Here is a 20,748-nt window from a genome sequence, read left to right as displayed (position 1 = left end):
CTTCATTAACATGCAAATCACCCAGACTGTGTTGTAGACTTTTAGATCAACTTACCGGGTGTGACATTGACTTCACTTCTCTCTCTACTACACACTTGAGTTTTATAGGCTCTTGAAGGACAAGAGACACTGAGCAAGAATTATGTTTCAAATCCCTCCGTAAAGCCAATGGCGGTTCCAGTGATTGCAAAGAACACAAATAGACAAACACATTGTGTATTATTTAAAATGATCTTTCAAAAACCTCAAAAACCTTGACCGGTGTCTCCCGTGGGGATATATACTTGTTCCCGCCCTTTTTTCCCCTCTAGTCTTCTACACCAAATATTTTTAACTAAAATAAACAGTCTTGCGACACGTTGTGATTTTGCAGATCTGCTACTATGACATGCCCAGAATAGGGACGCTAGGGATCATGTGGTGGTACATTATTTCATTAATTTGACCCATTAAAAAGCGGAAAGCATCTGTGTCATTTAAGATTTTTACAAAAATAGCAGATGTACAAACATTTTCGAAAAATCTTGAACGATTGAGAGCTACTGATTTAGAAGGCATTTGTAGAATTGGCCTCGGGTCTTAATGGGTTAAATATGGACTATTTCAACTCATTTTCTTTCCCAGCAGTCAAGTCATCACAGTGCTACAGCAGCACACCCATATAACAATAATTAACTGCCAAACTCCTATTTCATACCTATAGCTTTAAAAAGAAAAAAAAATCACACCCTGTGTGAAGGTAGCAGCGCCTTTGATACATTTTGTCATCGGTATGTGTTTATAATGTGTTTATAGCCATGTGTCACGTGAAGCTTGACCAATCACTTTGTTGACGGGTCTGACCAATCAAAGCGTTGACGGGTCTGACCAATCAGAGCGTTGACGGGTCTGACCAATCAGAGCGTTGACGGGTCTGACCAATCAGAGCGTTGACGGTGAACACGGACAAAGTCAGGTATAGAGCAGGATCCGCTCTATACCTAAAGGTATAGAGCGGCTTGCGCCGCTAAAAACACCTCAGTTTTTGGTCAGGGAGAACTACGCAGAGTGTGCATTCTGTAGCAATGGAGTCTGGTCCATCAGATGACATCAATCCAGGAACTATCTTTATGCATCTGCTCCATTGGACAATAGACAATCATATTTTACCCCACATTTCAGACACATTTCAGCCACACGCACGCACGCACGCACGCACGCACGCACACACAGGTTTCTACACACATACACTCAGCATCTACAGTACAGAACATTACAAAGCTATACATCTATCTCATTAGTTTGATCTCATTCACGAGTGTTTACACCAAGATCCGGTAGAGGGGTGGTTTGCTGTGGCTGGACAATGTAGGTCACAGAAAGAAACAATTAAAAGTATAGATTATCAAACACACATGTGCGTCATACAGTAAATCCACACACAGAGACAGATCTGATTACAATACCCTGTCATGCATTGCTGTGGGCAGGGTGATGAGTCACAAATACATGTAAGCATTTCCCGGGGCACGGTGGCGCAGTCGGTAGCGCTGTCGCCTCACAGCTAGAAGGTCCTGGGTTCGATTCCCGCTGGGGATGCTGTAGGTTCCGGGGGGCGTGTCTTCTCCTCCACGTTATCAGCGCCCCTACCCTAGGTGGGGTTGGCGAAAGGGCCTACTCTGTGTGGAGTTTGCATGTTCTCCCCTAGGGTAGTTAATACCCTCACAAAAACATGTAGTAATCCTGGTCGCTATACCGCTGCACCCATGACAGCCGGGGCACCTGATGGAGGGGAAGGGAACTGGTTGGAATAATGTGTTCCTTCCACACGCTACATCCTATCGGGGAAACTCCCCCCTGTCAGGTGACAAGAAGGTCAGTTGGCTCTCATGCATTGAAGGAGGCCCTGGGCTCCCTAGGCTGGTGGGGGGAGTGTAGCGGCCAGGATCACTTAGAAAATTGGCACCGGGTGAAAAAGGATTACAAACTTATCTATTTCCGAGATGGTTTTCATGGTTAGTCATTGTCGACCAGATGGGGAAAAACTTTAAGCAGCAGAACTTTTCATCTCAATTACGCTGATATAGTTTTGGGTGCCATTCCAAGACTATCAGCATAATCCAGGGGTAAGGTACAGTTTGACCATTACTTTGGAATAAAAATGATGGATGAAGGCCTCTGACAGACAAGTATCACAATGTTAACCTCCTAAAGTACTAATAAAATATTTCATAATTTATGTATTGATATTAAAGACTTTAATTCCCCCTATAACGACAAGAGGGGGGTGACCATATTTTGCGAAGCATGTGCCCTGACATATCATTGGACAAGTTTAGATGTCCTGTTTAAAATGATTTCCATCATCTGGCATCTCATTATAAGAAAATGATAACTGAAAGGATAAATTATAGGCAAATCTTCTATTTGATTAAGTAGAATTATTGTCTCCGCCAGGCCGAAAGGCTGGCGAGAGTATGTTAAACCCCCTGTCCGTCCATCCGTCCGTCCTTCCGTCCGTCCGTCCATCTGTCTGCGAGCAGCTAATCTCCGGCACCGTTGGCCCGGTCGCTCCGAAACTGTGCACACACACTCCCTGGATGCCAATTGGGAACCTCTGCCCCAAATCTTTCACATGGGTTATAGCGCCACCAGGAGGCCAATTTGTGCAAAACCCATGTACTCCTACACATTTTATCCAAACGTCATACAAATCGGTACACAGTATCTCTATAGTCATGTTATCAACACGGATCTGTCCGATTTTCCATATTCCATCCTCATTGGCTAAGGTTGGCTTCCAAAGTTTGCAGGATTGGTCCGTTTTGAACAAAATGCCTCAAATCATGAACGCAGCTTGCGATTTCCGTGAAAATCTCACATGCACATTCCCACTAAGCCGAGGAAGAAATGGCACCCTTTTCACATTGGCCTGTTATAGCGCCACCAGCAGGTCTAATTTAGCAAAACACATTTTTGGAACAAAATGCCTCAAATCATGAATACAGTGTCCGATTGACGTGAAAAACCTAAGAAGAAATTACACCCTTTTCACATTGGCCTATTATAGCGCCACCAGGAGGCCACAATAACGTACCTGACCTGGCGGAGACCTGTGCTCCGAGGAGCACTTTTTCTTTTTTTTTTCTTTTTTTAGCATCAAAGAGTCAGCCATCTAGAACAGCGTTAGTCAGTGTGTATGTATGTACTGTATATACTGTATTGTGTCCGCCCGTCTGATCAGCGCCAAATTTATTGTACATGCTTCCAGTAGTGCTAGGAAGTCATTGCCCAACTATTTCGGTGATTTTGTTGTTTTGTGTGAATATTTTGTGAATTCATAAACTCAGATCCACCATCCTGTTGTCCCTCCATATTTGAGCGATACTGACAGGGAAGTCACAGCATTATTAAACCCTGTCTTGTTCATACCCTAACGTTTAAACACTGTAGCCCTGTATTCCCAAAGAATGGCATCCCTCAACACAGAAACATCTGGAGTGTTCAATTTAAAATGAATACCCCAGATTTTACTGTCTAATGCTCTCGTCCTTCTATCCACCCCAATTGTCTTTGCCCCTGCAATAGACCCTGTGGCGGTGCCCATTGTACACCCAACTCTGTACGTGCAGTGGGACATCTTAAACAGGCTTTGCATTAGGACATACAGTATAACCTCACCAGACCACGATAGCATGTGTAGGTGTATTACAGCTGCGCAGACATGTATTTAACCGGTATTAAGGGATTTTCGGCTCGACATTAGAGTGCGCTGATGCAAAGAACTTAATTGGTTGGCATTAGGCGCAGGTCAAACGGATCCGCTGGCTTAGACATAATGCAGTCATAATGTTTCAGAGGGAGAGCCCTCAAAGCCTCACTGGCCCTGTTTTGATTAGATTTTTCCCTTTTTCTTTTTTATGTGTAGCCTACCACACAAGGCTCGGCACGCCCTGTGTGTCCTGCTATAGGATAATTGCACTTGTTTAGCCCTATATACGCCACCTATAAGAGTCACTGGCCCAGGACCGGTAAATCAGGGAGGAAGACACAGATAAACAGGCTATATGTGATGCGAGGTAGCCACAGTATCGAGTGAAGCTGTATTATACTTAGTTGCACGGTGGTGTCACGCTACGAAAATAGCCTATCTAAAAGCTGCAAAGTATCGCGATGTGGCGCATTGTGAGCTTGTAGATTGTCTCTTTTTGGTACGCAACATGATGCGCAACCAAGTATAAAGATTTTAGCATTAGGGATAAACGTCTGCCTCCCACAGCTGGCAGCTACTGTGGAAGTTTGTGTGTGTGTGTGTGTGTGTGAGTGTGAGGGAGGGGGGGGAGTCATGGTTAAACAAGGCAACAGCTGAATTAAGTAAGACATAGTAAGAAAAAAAATAATTTAAGGAAGTGGAAGTATTCATTTACTCACACTTTGTTCACTGAATGTACAGAATGTTGTTATAGATTGCATTAGCCAGTAATGTCAAACATCATACAGCCAGGGCTGTTATAGGAGCATCCAGTCCAGTGAGAGTTCTGTAATGAATCAGTGAATTTGAGGCCATTTCAAGCCTTTTTAGTGTGATCTTCTTTTCTTTTTTTCGGAGTGGTGCTATACGAGTGGCATGAGGAGGTCAAAAGCCTAAGGCTAGTAATTAACTAGATTAATCAAAGTGAAGCTATACAGGATTGGATCTTTGTCTTCCTATAAAAAAAGTTTTATTGGTGTCTCTACATGTCTTTGATGAGCCACTCATCTGAAACGCCTACTGTAAGTTCTCATTGGTCCAGAGGGGGTTAATTGAATTAAATTAACATTACACTCTGGCTCTGTGATGTCAAGAGAAGACTTTGCATCAGACTCAAACGCAGCCCTATCGCTTAGAAATTATTCCACGACTTTACTCTTTTAAAAGCAGTTCCATTTTTATGAGGCACCAGTAACTACATTCAGTACTAGACCGCGTCTTTGATGAAACTTTCTATGGTGAAACACTGAAACAGGCACACGAAATCAAAGAGCCCCTTTTTGAAAATAGAAAAGCTTCTCAAAGTGTGAAAAGAGAAAAACCCTGAAAATGCTACACTACAAGAGGGAGGCTTTGCTTGCGAGAAACAAGGTTTTGTAACGGCCAGAAATTCCTCTGTCTGATTGAAGCGGCTTTGAAAAGCAGCTGATTAGTCCTGATTTAGAGTTCCAGATTAGATTTGAGGAATCTGAAAGAGCCTTTTCTCCAAATGTCATCATCCGTCATATTTAATCCACTTAGGTTGTGCGTAGGTGTACTGTGTTTGTGGAAATCTAATAAGACACAGCTACTCAGCTTCCAGTGCAGATGCCACGGCGCTTATGCTTCAGAGGAACTCGGGATATTTTGTCGTCACCTCATCTGTCGACCAAAAATTGAGGGCATTAAGCTGAATAATTGAAAGGGCAAGATGCTTTGCATTATTTACATTTGGTGATGATGATATTTATGCATGTATGACGCTCTGCATCAGAGAACCAGTGTGTGCCTTGTCTCATTCTTCAATACCAAAATGGCCGGGTTGAAAATAGTTCCGTAGCATAACCCTAGAGCTAAGGCGTTCTACTGTATGGAATCTGTATGAAAGACCTGAAAATGTAATATCCAATCAATAATTATACAGAACAATTTTCCAGAGAGACCTTCGTACATTGTAGTGAGAGTCACAGAGCTATCTCCTGATGATTTAGCGATTGTTGTTGGGAATTAGTCAAGGGTTTCAGTCAAGGGCTGTATTTCACTCCTGCTGCTGATCTCCAAGCTGTCAGGAGAGCCTCTCCTCATGTGTTGAGCTACTGTTGCGTCTTTTGTTTTTTATGATAAAAGCGCGTGAATGAAAGGGAGGCTTTGCCATTTTTTTACTTCTTTTTTTTCCTCATAATTTCAGCTGGAAGGGTGCCGTCATTATTTATGAGACTTCTCACATAAAATGTTCATGAAGGATCTTTGAAAAGTTGAGCCTGAGTTATGTATTTGGCTGCACACGGGTGTCACGCACCGAAAATAGACGATCTACAAGCTCACAGCGTGTCGCAGCGTATGACGTGCTGTGAGCTTGTAGATTGGTTATTTTCGGTGTGTGACACCCACACGCAACCAAGTATGAATCCTGCTTACAAATGGCAGCAGCGACACCGGCCGGAGCAGTTAAAGCGGATCAGCCGAGATAACTGGGTCGGGAAAAAAGTTAGGTGAGTGCGATGTGCGGAGACGCCGCCTTTTTTCCTTAATTCTTTTTATTTATAATAAAGGTTTCAAGCGTCACGAGTTAATGTATTAATAGGGTTTCAGTTTTAAGACAGCTGCATTGTGCATTGTCCTAGATACTCTGGTTGACTGCATTTGCATATTACTCACTCGCCCTCAGCAACCTCTCAGGAGTTTGCTTTTAGATGTGCCTCTACATGTCATAACAAGTGGGATGAGCGTGTCAGAGGGAAGACGGACGAAAACTGACCCGTCAGGATTTGGCTGTGTTTGTTATGATCTCACATGCGCTTCACACCACAACTGTAAGGCCAGAGTTCAATGCTCTGATTATTTTCACAGGCAGAGAGTGGGATGGCACCGTAGCTTTCCCTTAGGCCCTCTAAGTTTCTTGAAGTACTTGAGGATTTCCCCCAGATCCCAGAAGCTAAACGTAGCTGGATGGTGCTGTCTTGTGCTCTGTGTGTATATGTACTGTCTCAGGCAGCCTTTACTACGACTATGAGAGCATAATGCTACTGGAAGGAGGTCAGCAACCAGCCAGGGGCTCAGGGGCCTTCATCTGAAGTAGTCTAGTGACATGACATCTAAAAATCCTCAGGATTATAAAGACTTTGCTTTCACAGAGTAGGCTACGTCATAGCTGCTTATCATCCAAGTCATTCATGAACCACCACTTCTGGGTGATATGAAAATGCAATAGGTGTTCGTGTCGAACGTGTCAGGTTGAAAATGTTTCCAACCTGATTGCGTGAGCTATGATTTCCCATGATGTCTTCTCCCAGCCTCAAATGCGTTCGCGGTTAACTGATTTGAAAGGATTAATTCCCAGCTCTGTTGATGCAAATGTGACAAAGATTCGACACCAAAATTCCTCCCAGCAGGTTTTCTGTGTTAAATTCTAATAACTTCATAGGGCGGTGTTTCTAATGTTGTGGCTTTACGAATGCTGTTTCTGTTCCGCAGTGTCATCAACTTGCTTGTAATTGGTCACATGGGTCAGGGATAATAGTGTTGCGAGAACTGAATTATTATTGGTTACTATATTTGGCAGTGAAGCTCCATTCCCACACCGTGAAGCATTTCTCAACATTGTACACAGCAGCAATCCAGAGTGTAAAAATGGACCCTCATGGGTAATTTCTTGCACTTCCAGAGCTAAAATTGACCCTCTGTATATTGCTGTGTGTGGCCTCTTTCCCAGTCCCCTCCTCTAATGATGTTGGCCCAGCACTGCTACTGTCCGTGCTCTGATGCTTTCTAGCTTCTCTTTTGATTGCTAGCGTGCCAGCACGGGGCTCCTCTCCCCGGCGACAGCATGCCCGCTTATATGGCGCTGGTTCACGTGAGGTGACCCCTCCCTCCTCTCCTCCCCCCGCCGGGCTCGGCACTTGCAATCCTCCCTCGTTGAGACAGCTCCACTGAGCCTTGCAAGATCAGCTGCCATGCGAGCCCAGCTGAGGCTTGGGGGCACGCACGTTGCTAGATTTCATTTGCAACTGAGTGCTTGGCTTGACCTCAGGAATGAATAGAGATCTGCATGCACGCACGCAAAAAGGAACAGACAAGACGTGTTTGCATATTCGAGTGCCGTGCCCACGCAGAAACGGGACGCGTCCGTGCACAATGCGCGTGTATTGTACGTGATCGCATATACATGTGGCGCAAACGACGGCCTCTTAAGCCTGATTTAGTTTCACACCGGTGTCGCACATCAAAAATAGCCAATCGACAAGCATGTCGATTGGCTATTTGTGGTGTGCAACACGATGTGCGGTTGCACATCTTGCAGTCAAAATCAGGCATTATTCTGCACAACCTCTCCCCTCTCTTTATGCTGTACTCCACTCAGCTCTATCCCTGGCACCCCTCCATGTCGCCTCTGTCAACCTGTTCCTAAAACATGTAACCTACACTCAGCCCCTTCGCTCCACCGCCCCAGGCCCTGACAGGCTGAGCGGTAATGCTTAGTGGCGTAGGCTTGCCTCTCCTCCATCCTACCACCATTGCTGGAGCAGTTCTGCAGAAGCACCATTTGCTGACACTGGGAATGAGATTAAGGGAAGGGAAGGAAGGGGTGAGGCAGACAGGCATTCAGGGATTGAAACGGAGCGATGACAGCTATTTCCCTTGTCATCCCAAGGCGGCTGAAGGCCAGAGCATTGCCAGACTGCATGGAAGGCAATCTCAGGCAACAATGAAGATTAACCTAGAGGGCTGAAGCGCTGAAAGAGTGCATGAATTGTGGCTTCTAGCAATTCAGTAACTGGCAGTTGTGCTCCGTAATGAATTCACATAGACTTATTTATTTCCACTGTGAACATTTTTTATGACCTATTGTTTAGGTCTGTTATTATAGGTGCAAACAATTGGTCCCAAATTGTTACCTTTTTATTTGGTCCCTTTTCAAAACTTGTCACAATATACTAAGGTTGACTTTTTGTTTTTGTTTAGGGGGTGAAAAAAATAACACTCAAAAAGGTTTTAGTAAGATGCTTGTGATGCAGAGTAAGGCCTATTTGTCAGAGTTAAATCTGCATTACAGTGATGTTAAGTTATTTGCTTCCCTCGTTGTGCAGTTACTATATCAGATATTTCCATTCAACCAGAAAACTTTTGTAGAAGTCCCAAAATTGATTTTGTGGCTCTTAATTCAGTTTTGGATTCAAGCTACAATTGTTCCATGTTGCCTTTGGGGTTTGCAAGGGTTGCGCCAGCAAGATCTGTATTCTTCAGTAACGGTGCAAAAAGTTTGGGCTCCCTCATAAAGAGAAAAGAAAGTTCCTTGCGATCCTTTTGTTCCACGCACGATCTTTGATTTCCGACCATGTAAGATCAAATTGAGCTGCAAGTGAGCTCCCACTCTGCCTTATCATGCTGCTACAATATCACGGCGTAGAAAAACAAAGAAGGCGACATGAGGTGAGGGAAATGTGAAGCGTTCTGCCACTCAACATCTCCCATTCCCAAACAGCGGTCTCACTGCCACTACAAATACATTAGAAATCAATTATTTACGGAACAGAGTCAGGGCTCTTTTAATCTTTTCCTTTTATCCAATTAAATTGTCTAACCATTCGAAGCCTCCCCCAGCTCACAGGGAATGTGCTTCTTTTTTGATGATGAAGAAGAAGAAAGAAAGGGAAAAAAAAAAAAGATATTCTTTTTGGTCCCCCTTTTTGACTTTCGATGGAACGGAGAAGAAACGCTTCTGAGAGCTGAACAATAAAAGGGAAGAGACTGTGTAAAGTGTAAATGAAGCCCCCCACACCCGTCACCATTGCATTGGTTATACAGGCACCAATTGAAGTTTTGATATTAAGACTTGCATGCGGTTTCATTCCCCATGCAGAGGGACACTTGGGAACGGTGGGGCCCTGTTCATGATTCCTTTATACCCTGCTGAAATAGTTAGAAAGTATTTGGGATCTACTCCACGGGGGTAAATAGGATGCTGCTTCGATTGCTTCCCTGCATTATGCAAGAAGACATTTGAAGTGGTGTCTAAAAATTTGAGAATGCTCACTTCCGATGGAGTTGTATGAAATTATTGATGTGACGCATTGTCAAACACACGCCACTTCTTTCTATTATCATGTATTAATGCCTTTGAAAAGTACATAAACTAAGTTTCAGGCTCCTGAACATCCATTAATCTTGCAGAGGAGTTTTAATGTCTTTTTTTTTTTGCAAAGCTCTCCCACATCATACACTAGCTACGCTGCACTTAGGACGTAAATATGTATTATGTTATGTAGCACTTTTGTGTTGACTCGAACCATAAATCGTATTTACTTCTCGTCTCCACCACTCTTACACATGAAATCAATGCTTGACTGTTGTAATCCGTCATGTTTTGTGTACCTACACAGTAAATGCCTACATTCATCCCTGAATATTTGTAGAATCACATAATCATTATTATAATTCTACTGTGGCCCTTCCAGCTTGCCACTATGTAGATACATTGTGTACATGGAGAAGTATGGCCTTAATTCACCTATTCCTTTCGCTGTGTGCACAGATTTAACCACTTGAAGTCTTAAACCCTATAGAGTTTGTTGACTGGTGTCCCCCAGAGTTCTATACTTGGCCCCCTCCTTTTTCCCCTCTACACCAAATCTCTTCACCGAAAATAGCCGATCAACAAGCTTGTAGATCAGCTATTTTCGTAAAATGTTTGCACCAGAATAGGGACGCTAGGTTAAAAGTTAACTCCTTCATGATGCCATTAGTTTGCCACCGCTTCTTGCCTGATCATGGGAGTCCATGATTGTGCATATACTATACATTACAGTAGTATGGGATGAGGCTGTGTGTGGGTGTGCATACAGTATGTGATATGTATATGTCTGTGTTTGTACATGCTTGTCAACATGTGCGGTATGTCTGCTGTGAATAAAGACTGCCTTTGCCATTGGATGCACACGCGTGTGTGTGTGTGTGTGTGCATGCACGTGCACATGCAGATGCGTGCATTTTGGTATGTGTGTGATAGTGTGTGATAGTGTGTGTGTGTGTGTGTGTGTGTGTGTGTGTGTGTGTGTGTGTGTGTGTGTGTGTGTGTGTGTGTGTGTGTGTGTGTGTTCGGGTATAACTTCGTGTACACACAAATAGCTCCTGAGGGCCCTCGCGATCACAGACCGCCGAAAGGAAAAGGATTTCCGAGAGGTTTTCCTCCGCGCTATTTAAAGTGGAAGCCCTCTGGGACATGTTTGGCATTCTCAACCACTCACTAAAGATGGCCTGTGATCTGAAGCCACTAATAGGCTCGGTACGCTCTCGTTCTCTCTCTCTCTGTCTCTCTCTCTCTTTCTCTTTCTCTCACTCTCTCTCTCTGAAGTGATTACCCTGCTTGTGATTCCGCTGACACCCACATGTCCCCCCGAGACGTGCTTTCACTAGTTTGTTTAATCTGCCTCCCTGTACTGTAGGTAACACAGCCATAATTGAGGTGTGGATAGAGCTTGTGGAAACAGATGAAGCCAGATAAGCTGTATTTTATGAACATTAACCATCACCTTGGATGACAGCACTTGCTAAATAAAAGTATATTACCGTAATTGGAACCTATATTGCCGTAGCTGTTCTTAGGGACCATTAGGCAATCTGATGGCCCCCTTGTAATGTACATTTTCTCAAAAGATTTTTTTTTTTTAAAGTAAAGGGTAACTACTGCAATTAGAGACGACATGGCATGCAATTCACAAAACGCGAGTGTCCAGTTTTTGGTGCGTGACATGATGAGCAAATAAGTATGAACCTGTTGTTGATCATGTCACATGCCAACTTTCTCTAAATCTACAATGACACTAGCAATAAGATAATGGGCCATGTAAGAGATGAGAGTAGCATTAGCAAGTCTCACACTCAAGCGGACTTCCCAAAGTTCTGCTGATACCTGAGACGGATAGCATTTCACACCCTGTTTGATTGTGATATGAAAACAGCAAGTGGAGCCGTGCAAATGCAGGCATCTGATACTGTATCTCCTGCAGTTAGTGTCTCGCCTGTCTGTAACACGCTTGAACTGCTCTGTTCAGAACACATGGAGTGTCAATCATGAACCAAATCAGCCCCTTAGATGAAGCCAAAAATAAAAAAAATAAAAAAAGAACACAGAACTAAACTTGAATTAATTCAATGTATCATACTTCTCTGCAAGATTGCATCTGTCTTCAGATGTGTAAAAGAGAAAAATATTCTCAGATATCTTTTTAAACCCCATTATTGTAAGATACCGCTAATTAAATCGACAGTGTCATTAATTGGGTTGAAGATAACTTGCATTGAGTTGAGGACATCTTAAACCCAATTAAAGATATCTTCAACTCAATTAAAGATATCCGAATGCCTTGTCTCCACAATATGCTATCTGGCTCTTTTCTCGCACAATAATATCAGCTCGCTCGTGGCCCTAACACAAAGGCTTGAGTTGTGCCTCCAAAGTTTTCTCTTTTTTTATCATGAAAAGGGCTGACGTTTGGAAATAGATGTCGTTCATGTCACACTTTTGTGCTGTGTATAGTTTCTTTAAAGAGGCATAATTATATTATTTAATCCCCCTCCTTATCCAGACTTTGAAATAGAAATGGGGGATTAGGGAAGCTCTGACATTTTGGAAGTGGGACATTTAACTTCACCTGTCAAACTGCTATCACAAGGTGAAGAAGGCACGTTACAGGCAAGCAAGCAGCCACGTGGTTCTTTTGTGAATATATTGCTTCCCAGCAAACGCGTTAAAGCTCATGCAGTTTTTCAATCAATTTTTGATGTTTTTAGTTTCACGTCTGATCACCAGTGATTTTGTGAAAGAAATAAGCAACCAGGTCTATGAAAACAAGCCCAAATGGAGTGACTATAGGCCACATGAGCACTTTAAACCTATATACATCGGCTAACTGAAAATAGGCGATCTACAAGCTCACATCGCAATGCGTTGTTTCTATTATCAATAGCTTTTTAGATCTTCTAAAAAAAAAATTAATCTTGAAGAAAAATGTGACACACAAATGGTGTATGGGGACTCCCTGGCATAAAACATTTTCAGATGGGGGTCTGCAGACAAATACACATTTAATTTGGGGGCCTTAACATGAAAATGTTTGAGAACCACTGGTTTAAACAACATTACACAGCAAGCCCAAAATAAGCAACTACACTTAAGAAACAAGCCCAAAAAAACACAACCCACAACTACCAATATTTACAAGTGACCTTACAGAAAAACAAGCCCAAAGTCCCTTATAATAAGCAGACATGGATGGTAACACAGCGGATCACGCTGATGCTACACTTTAGAAGAAAGTGGAGTGTCAGAGATTCATTCAAAGTCCGAAGTTCTGAAGTGTTCTTTAGGCCCGTTTTCCACTGGTGTGTGCAGAAAGAAGGTTTTATTTCATCATTGCTGATTAAAGATACGATCTATCCGCTCGTGATTAAAGGTTTCATACAGTGCTGCCTACTTACAGATGTGCATCTCTCACATTTGATTAAGTCCATTGCTTTTGAACAACCCCAAACCGGAGCCACAGATGGCTGTGCTGTAGGATGCTTTGATGAGGGCCAAATAGTTTGGTGTCGTCCGAGAGCATCTGGCAGAGCATGGCGAATACAATCAAAACTACAATGGTGAACGCTATAGGAGAGTTAGCCCACATTCTTTATCCAAACTGCTAGCCGTTTGACACCATGTGCTCAGACACAGGCCGTCTGATCGTGTATACTGTTACAACTGTGGTTATAAGCTCAACCCTCTCCTCTCCCCTCCCCAGGGCGCTGCTCGAGTTGCGGGGAGAACGTAGTGGGTGAAGGTACCGGCTGCACCGCCATGGACCAGGTCTTCCATGTCGACTGCTTCGTCTGCATGACGTGCAGCAGCAAACTGCGCGGCAAGCCCTTCTACGCCGTGGAGAAGAAGGCCTACTGTGAGCCCTGCTACATCGTAAGTCAAACACCTTGACTCGCATCCGCCCACCTCAGTCATCGCCCTGCGCTCAGCATTATTCTAAAGCATGATTATACTTTGTTGTAAGGCAAGGCAAGACAAGGCAAGTGTATTTGTATAGCACATTTCAACAACAAGGCAATTCAATGTACTTAATACGAAACATTAAGCAAAAGAAACACATTATAAAAGGACATTTGAATTCCGTAAAAAGGAAGAAGAAAAATAGGTAACACTTTACTTAAAGGTTGCGTTTATAATGCATTATAATCACATTTATAATGCGATTATAATGCACTTATGAGGCATTATAACACTTATAGATTTTTATAATTATACATAACAACTTAATAACAAGGGTTATGAAGTATTATAACTTATAATAAAATAATGTATAAGTGCTGGTCATAATGCATTATAAACTCAGTGGAACAGCACATTATAACTACCAGGTAACACTTTACTTAAAGGTCTTGTCTATAATACATTATAATCACATTTATAATGCATTATAATGCATCATAATGCACTTATAATGCTTCATAACACTCATTATAAATCCTACTATAATTCTACAAAGCTCTGTAGTGGTGAGGCGGTGAGGCCAAAATTTGTTCTGCCCGGTTCTCCTCAGTGGTTGGAGCAATTGATCTGAATTTGCACACAGCCATTGACCATTACCACGTGCACGGAACAGCGAAGCCCGTTTTAGCTGTTTATTAGCGTTTTTGTGTAAAATAATGTCGCCATGGTTACGGCTGCCGAGCTGTGGGATGGCCCCGCGAGCTATGGGACGAACTGCCTCCCGGATTGCCAGATCATGTGCGCATATCCCCCCACGGGTATGGACTAGTGTTTATAATTATGCATAACAACTTATAACAAAACCCTTTATAACAGACTAAGTTAAGATAGTTATAATGTACTGTTCCATTGAGCTCATAATGCATTATGACCAGCACTTATAAACATTGTTATAATTTGTCATACATAATTATAAACATATATAACGAGTGTTATAATGCCTTATATAAGTACATTATAATGAACTCCTACAGTATCTCCTTAATTGGAAACACCAAAAGAACACTCGCCTGTGACACAAAAGAACAGATCTGGTTATTTTTGGTGAGCGCCACAGTCATACAAGTATAACTATAGATTTGCCTCAGCTCAGAGGTCAAAGTTGATTTGAAGTTATATACTCTTGCATTTTGAAACGACTAAGTAAGATATCAGAGGGAGATCTTTTTATAATACAAGATGTAGAGATATTTTTTGTGGGAATTGTTTCCATGAGCAGAACATCCGGTGTTCCAGACTGTAACTTATTTCTTGAGGTGTTCATCTGATAAGCACAAAGACGCAGAGTTGAAATGTCAAAATGACATTAGAACGTGTGAGGGTATTACTTGTGTTTGCTGATGCAGTAGGATAGAAAGTTTCCTGAAATATCCCCTTTGACAACATTTCACTATTTTAATGAAGAACCCAACCGAATAGAGGAAGTGAGTGACAGTGGGATATCCAGTAAGGTATTTCTCAGGAACTTCTTTTTAACTTCTTTCAAAACCATATGGCCTGGTCTCCTGTTGCGAAATGTACAGGACGAAACGTCTGGTCGCTTCAACGCGTAATCTCGCGTGACCTCAGGAATGTCCTGTGATTGGAAGACTATCTGTTTATTCCACTGCAGAACTTCTGCTGTAATTGTCACTTTCATTAATATTCATCGGATTCAACATGGCAGCGTCAAAGACAATCTTCAATGAATTAACTATTGTCTAACTATTGATTCTTGTTTCAGTCTTTCACTTGTATGACTCTTCTATGCCTTATATATATACAGTATATATATATGCATGCAAATCTTTTGTATTACATTTCTTTCAGTTCTGCTTTACCAGTGGTGTAAAAATCCATTTTAGTTCATTAATTTCTTACTTTAGTTTTAGTTCTGCATTTGCTCTCCACTTGAGGAAAATAATGTGAATGATGATGCGTTTACTGTAAGCAGATGAAACGTGACAAGCTAGCCTCCATGTCGATATCTTGACTCCACACCTACATGATATGTAAATTGCCAGGGTTTTTCTGCAGGCCAGTGGAGAGAGATAGGAGCCGCACTAAAACAAATGATGTCAGGTTGTTATTTGCCTACTTAACGCACACGCTCCACTTTTCAGATTGTTGATAAGAGGCTTTTGAAGATGGAATGATTGAGCTTCGGAGGCGTGTGCTGCTGATACAGCTTGTTAGTTAATGAGGAGTTTATAGCTCTTTGTGTGTGTGTGTGTGTGTGTGTGTGTGTGTGTGTGTGTGTGTGTGTGTGTGTGTGTGTGTGTGTGTGTGTGTGTGTGTGTGTGTGTGTGTGTGTGTGTGTGTGTGTGCGCGCGTGCGTGTTTGTGTGTGCCACAGGAACCCTAGCATCCCTATTCTGGGGGGAACCATTTGGCGGAAATAGCAGACCTAATTGTGAGCTTGTAGATCGGCTGTTTTTTGGTGAAGAGATTTGCTGTGGAGGGGCAAAATATTATTGGACCAAGTTTAGATCCCTGGTCAACTAAGCAAAGGGTTCAAGTGATTAATAAGGAGTTTATAGGACCAGGGCAACCAAGAAAAAGTACCTTTTTTTTAACCAATTCGCTGAGATACACGACTGCTGCAGTCTTAACAACATCACCTTTACAGCGGAAATCTGATGGCTGACAGTACTGCCATTGACTGCAGGTAGAATAACATTCCATTCTGTGACATATTTTGTTTGGTTGTAGACGTCAAAGCAAATACACATGTCGGTTTTTCTTCCACATAACTTGTCAAAAATGGCCCAGTATTCACCCTACTTGTAAAATCAAACCGGAGCCACATGACATTCAGTTGGTGGCGAGCCATCTCCTAAATCATCTCTTTTCAGAAGCACTCTCTGTGATTGTAGTTGTCTTGTCTGGAAGTTCTCCAACTCCGATACGCGGCACTAAAGAGGGAGCCTGGATAATTTAAGAACTTTATTTATGCATTTCATCAGCATAAATGTTCTTCTGGCCCAAGATCAAAAGGATGGGGGAAATCTGAATTTCTTAATGAAAGTAATTTCTTCTTCTTTTATTCCCATCCTCAGGGTCATGCGCCTCTGTGCGATTAGAGAATGAACGTGAAACTCGGGTCTCTCCGGAGAGACGCGTCGTCGCGAGGTGGAATCACTTGGTTGGTTAAGTTCCAGCTCAGTCGGTCTAGGAATCTATAAGAGTTTAAGAAGAAGGGCCGTTCGGATTGCGCAGTGGCAAAGTACCCGCCTACCACTGGCTGGGGGTTCGAATCCACCACGGCGCATTCAGCTTTGACGAGCGTCTATACGAACACAATTGGCCTGTGTTCGGGTGAGGGAAGCCGGCAGGGAGGGTGATATTTGTAACATACTCTTTCAGGCTGGGGCGGGAGGTGTTGGGTGGGAGGTGTAGAACGGAGGCTCTGCGAGCCAGTAGGATACAACAGCAGTGACAACACACAAATGTGTGGGGAGGAATTAATTGGCTAAATTGGGGAGAATAAAGCCCTAAAAAACTCCCAAAAACCTCCCAGAAGAAGAAACAAGGGGTGCCGCTGGGTTAGTGGTCCAGGCGCATAGCATACCACATATAGGCTCTAACGCGTTGCGGGTTCGAATTCCCGATCCCAACGACCTGTTTCCTATCTCTCTACACTATGTACTATCAATAAAGGCAGAAAAGCCCCAAAAATATAAAAAAAACTAAACAATGGATTGTACCTTTCATTCACTCCTTCAAAACACCACTGCAGCTTTAGTTACAGTAAAGATGAGCTGTTTCACTGCAGTAAGTACATGTAGCGTTTTCAGTAAAACATTCACACCTTTGTAAAAGCCAATCTACTGCTCCAAGAACTTCCTTTGATTCTGACAGCATGAATTAACCATTATTAGTACCAAGACTGAGCCCTTAATGGTACTGTGACCATAGTTGTTGTCACTGCTCGGTAGAAGCGTACCTTCAAAAATAGAAAGTGGATGGAAAACAGCGGTTGTCACCGCTGTTTTGTACCGCTTATGAAAGAGGCAATCCCTGCTATAGTTAGTATGAGCAAGTAATTAATTTCCTTTATTGTACGTATGCTTAGGTCAGCTCATTTCTGACTGACGTATTTTGACTGATAACAGATTGTTCTAGTGCATAATAAATGTTAATTTCACTTCACTTTGATTATTTTTTGTAATCAGTCCAAACACCACAAACTGTAGACATGGATCAAGTCTTTTCCTTGAGCCGGATGTGGGTTCCAGCAACTCCCTGGACCCTGAGAAAACTTTGTCTACTAAATCTATCTAATGATGATATGCAAAATATGTCAAACACACAGCCAAGAATTGCCTGAATGCATTTTGTATACCACAGTGATTGCCATCTAGTAATGTTTCCGGCAAGGTATTGGCGTTGGCATTCACTAGGCATTTATCTAGGCCTGGACTTTGCATATTGCTGTATGTGGAACAATGCTGGCGTTTATGTTAGCGAGGTTCACCTCTTCCTCTGGATGACTTGAGTCACTCAAACCGTTAATTCCTTTCAGTAATAGACAGGAACACAGTCACGTCTGTTATCTGTGCCAATCTAGTTCCCTGTTCTACGCATCGATATCTCTGTCCTCCAACCTCAACCACCTCGCAGGCCTGCAAAGGGCAGGGCAGAAATCAGCCTTTGTCCTCTCCACTTCCCTGGCTCCCCTCCAAAGACGACTTATCACTGCCTGTTTGAATACCGAGTGATAGAGATAAACTCGACAGTGACTCAATTAAAGTCCCTTTTTGCATGAAGTGGTTCCTAATCGTGTTCAACAATGTGAGAACGGCGTCAGGCGACCGTTATTGTTTTTTTGTTTTTGTACTGTCTGATGTAAAGCAATAGCCCCGGGTGTCCCACCACGGCCTGTGTTGGACCCCCGTTTCCGTGTTTACACGCCTAATGAGATCAAAAGTGCGTATGTGTACAAAATGCCAGAAGGCGGTCATCTAATCTTAGTGATGCTCGTATTGAGGCTTTGTTTCAATCTCGCCATGTTTATCAGGTGTTTTCCAAGAAACCCATCCATCACAGGACAAGTTTGTCTGTGGATTTACAACAACTTTTGAGTGAATCAAAACAAAATTCTCACAAAAGAAATCCAATTAAAAATAAATCACAGGGCAGAAGCAAATACACATTGCTGGATAGCGGAGGCCTCCAGCAATATTTGCTACCTAAATCCCTTGTTAATTGGTTGGCTCAGTCCTGAATTGAAATGCATAAGAGAAAGTTCTCGGCCCGTGGATGCAAAGGCTGAGATGTAAAACATTTAGGCAGAGTGCTCCACTTCAGAGGAAAACGCTTTAACCACTTTAACCCTATGTACTTCATTGATGTGCTATTTTCGCAGTATGTTTGCCTATTATGACAGGCCCAGAATAGGGATACTAGGGTTCATGCGGTTAATTTAGCAGGATGAGAGAACCCTCAAAATACACTCAAGAGTACTGCCACTGCTGGAGACAGCTAGCCTGGCATGACCAGACTAAAACATTTCGCTCTGGGAGATTTGTCTGGTTTCCAGACTAGGAGACGGCATCCCACAAATCTGCATTGTGATTAATGTCATAGTATTTTCTTTTTTCTCTCTCTCTCTCCCCAATTTAGCCATTGCCAGTCCCGCTCATGTGTATAATTACTTGTCACTGCCAACCCCTAGTGTTGGTCTGGGGAGTGTGTAGACAACGACATGTCTTCACTGATACACATGAAGTCACCAGCCGCTTCTTTTCACCTGACAGTTAGAAGTTTCACCAGGAGGGTGTAAAGCATGTGGAGGAACACGCTGTTCCTCCCAGACCATCTCTGCTCTAAACAGGAACCCTGACTAACCTGTAGTAGTCGCAAGTGCAGCGAGAGAGATCGTCCTCCACACCCGGCTTCTCACGCGCAAGCACAGTCAGTTATGTTAGTTGGAGCGCCCGGTCAATCTGGAGGCACCATGGAGTATTCAAACCCCAGTGTCCACGGTACTTTACAAGTATTTTACAAGCTCAATGCGCTGTTTGCCTATTATGACATGCCTAGAATCGGGACACTATAGTTCATGTGGTTGATAAGACTTTATAAGCACCATAACAAACAAACGATAGTCTAGCTTGCTAGAAACTCCCAGTAACACAGGGCTTGCTACTGGATTGACAGTGGTCACATCTTTCCGCAGACAATGCGATCAAATCCCTACTTGAGTCTATGATGGTGAATACTTGTCATCTCTCTCCCTCTCACCCCACTTCAGTTATGAAAGCTGCCTGTGCTTCCACATAGAGATCCTATATCCTGGAAGAATCATTCAAGGCTCCTCTCCTTAATTCTCCATTTCCATTTATAGTGACCTGGGGAGCTGAGCGTGTCAGACACATATAATATTGGAAAGGGATGGAGTCCATACATTTGCTTTGAAACCCCTTTGAAGCTCACCTATTAGGGTGTTACGACTACCAGAAGAGAATAGGAAAAATGACCAGGAAAAGACATTGCGTAAAATCTGGGTCAGTGATTGTTTCCATCAAGCAGCCACTCTATTACCACCTTGCATAAATGTCAGTAGTCTAAGGATGTGAGAAAAAAAAATCATCTTTACAGTAATTTTAACTGCTTGAAGAGCATCAAACGCATTCAATGGTTGAAAGTTTGTTTAGGATTTATGTACTTACAGGAGCCACAGTAGCTTTTCATGTTTTATTAAATGTTTGCTTAACACAGAGGGGGACTGTGCGTGTTTTGTATTAGACTATCTTCTCTTTTGGAGAATTGTGAAACATAAACCTGTACTGTACATTGTTGTTCTTTTTTAGAAAGCCATATATCGCTGCAGCTCCCCCAACCCCTATATTTCTGCCAACACAAGATAAAATTTGAAGTGTTTATACTCTTCAACACAAATATTTCCCAACAAGCCCGGGAGTGAAGCACTGCTGCAGCCATTGGTCAAGTTCCCCCTGGCAACCTCTCATGTCACAAAACATCATTTATATTTAGCAATTCACAATAACTTCCATCCC

At 42.8% G+C, this 20,748-nt stretch overlaps 1 protein-coding gene across 6 annotated transcripts in view; it reads left to right on the top strand.

The window, feature by feature from the left end:
- The window catches only part of lpp (LIM domain containing preferred translocation partner in lipoma), a 180,990-nt gene that overhangs the window by 139,035 nt on the left and 21,207 nt on the right, over positions 1-20,748 (top strand). For all 6 annotated transcript variants that reach the window (XM_084067817.1, XM_084067815.1, XM_084067814.1 and 3 more), the window contains one exon: positions 13,492-13,661. In XM_084067817.1, the coding sequence (XP_083923943.1) occupies positions 13,492-13,661 (170 nt within the window). The remainder of the gene's footprint in view (positions 1-13,491; positions 13,662-20,748) is intronic.

The sequence above is a fragment of the Gymnoscopelus microlampas genome, assembly GCF_963454915.1.
Source record: "Gymnoscopelus microlampas genome assembly, chromosome: 9".
In the NCBI taxonomy this organism is placed as follows: domain Eukaryota; kingdom Metazoa; phylum Chordata; class Actinopteri; order Myctophiformes; family Myctophidae; genus Gymnoscopelus; species Gymnoscopelus microlampas.
This window is presented reverse-complemented; position numbering and strand designations above follow the sequence as displayed.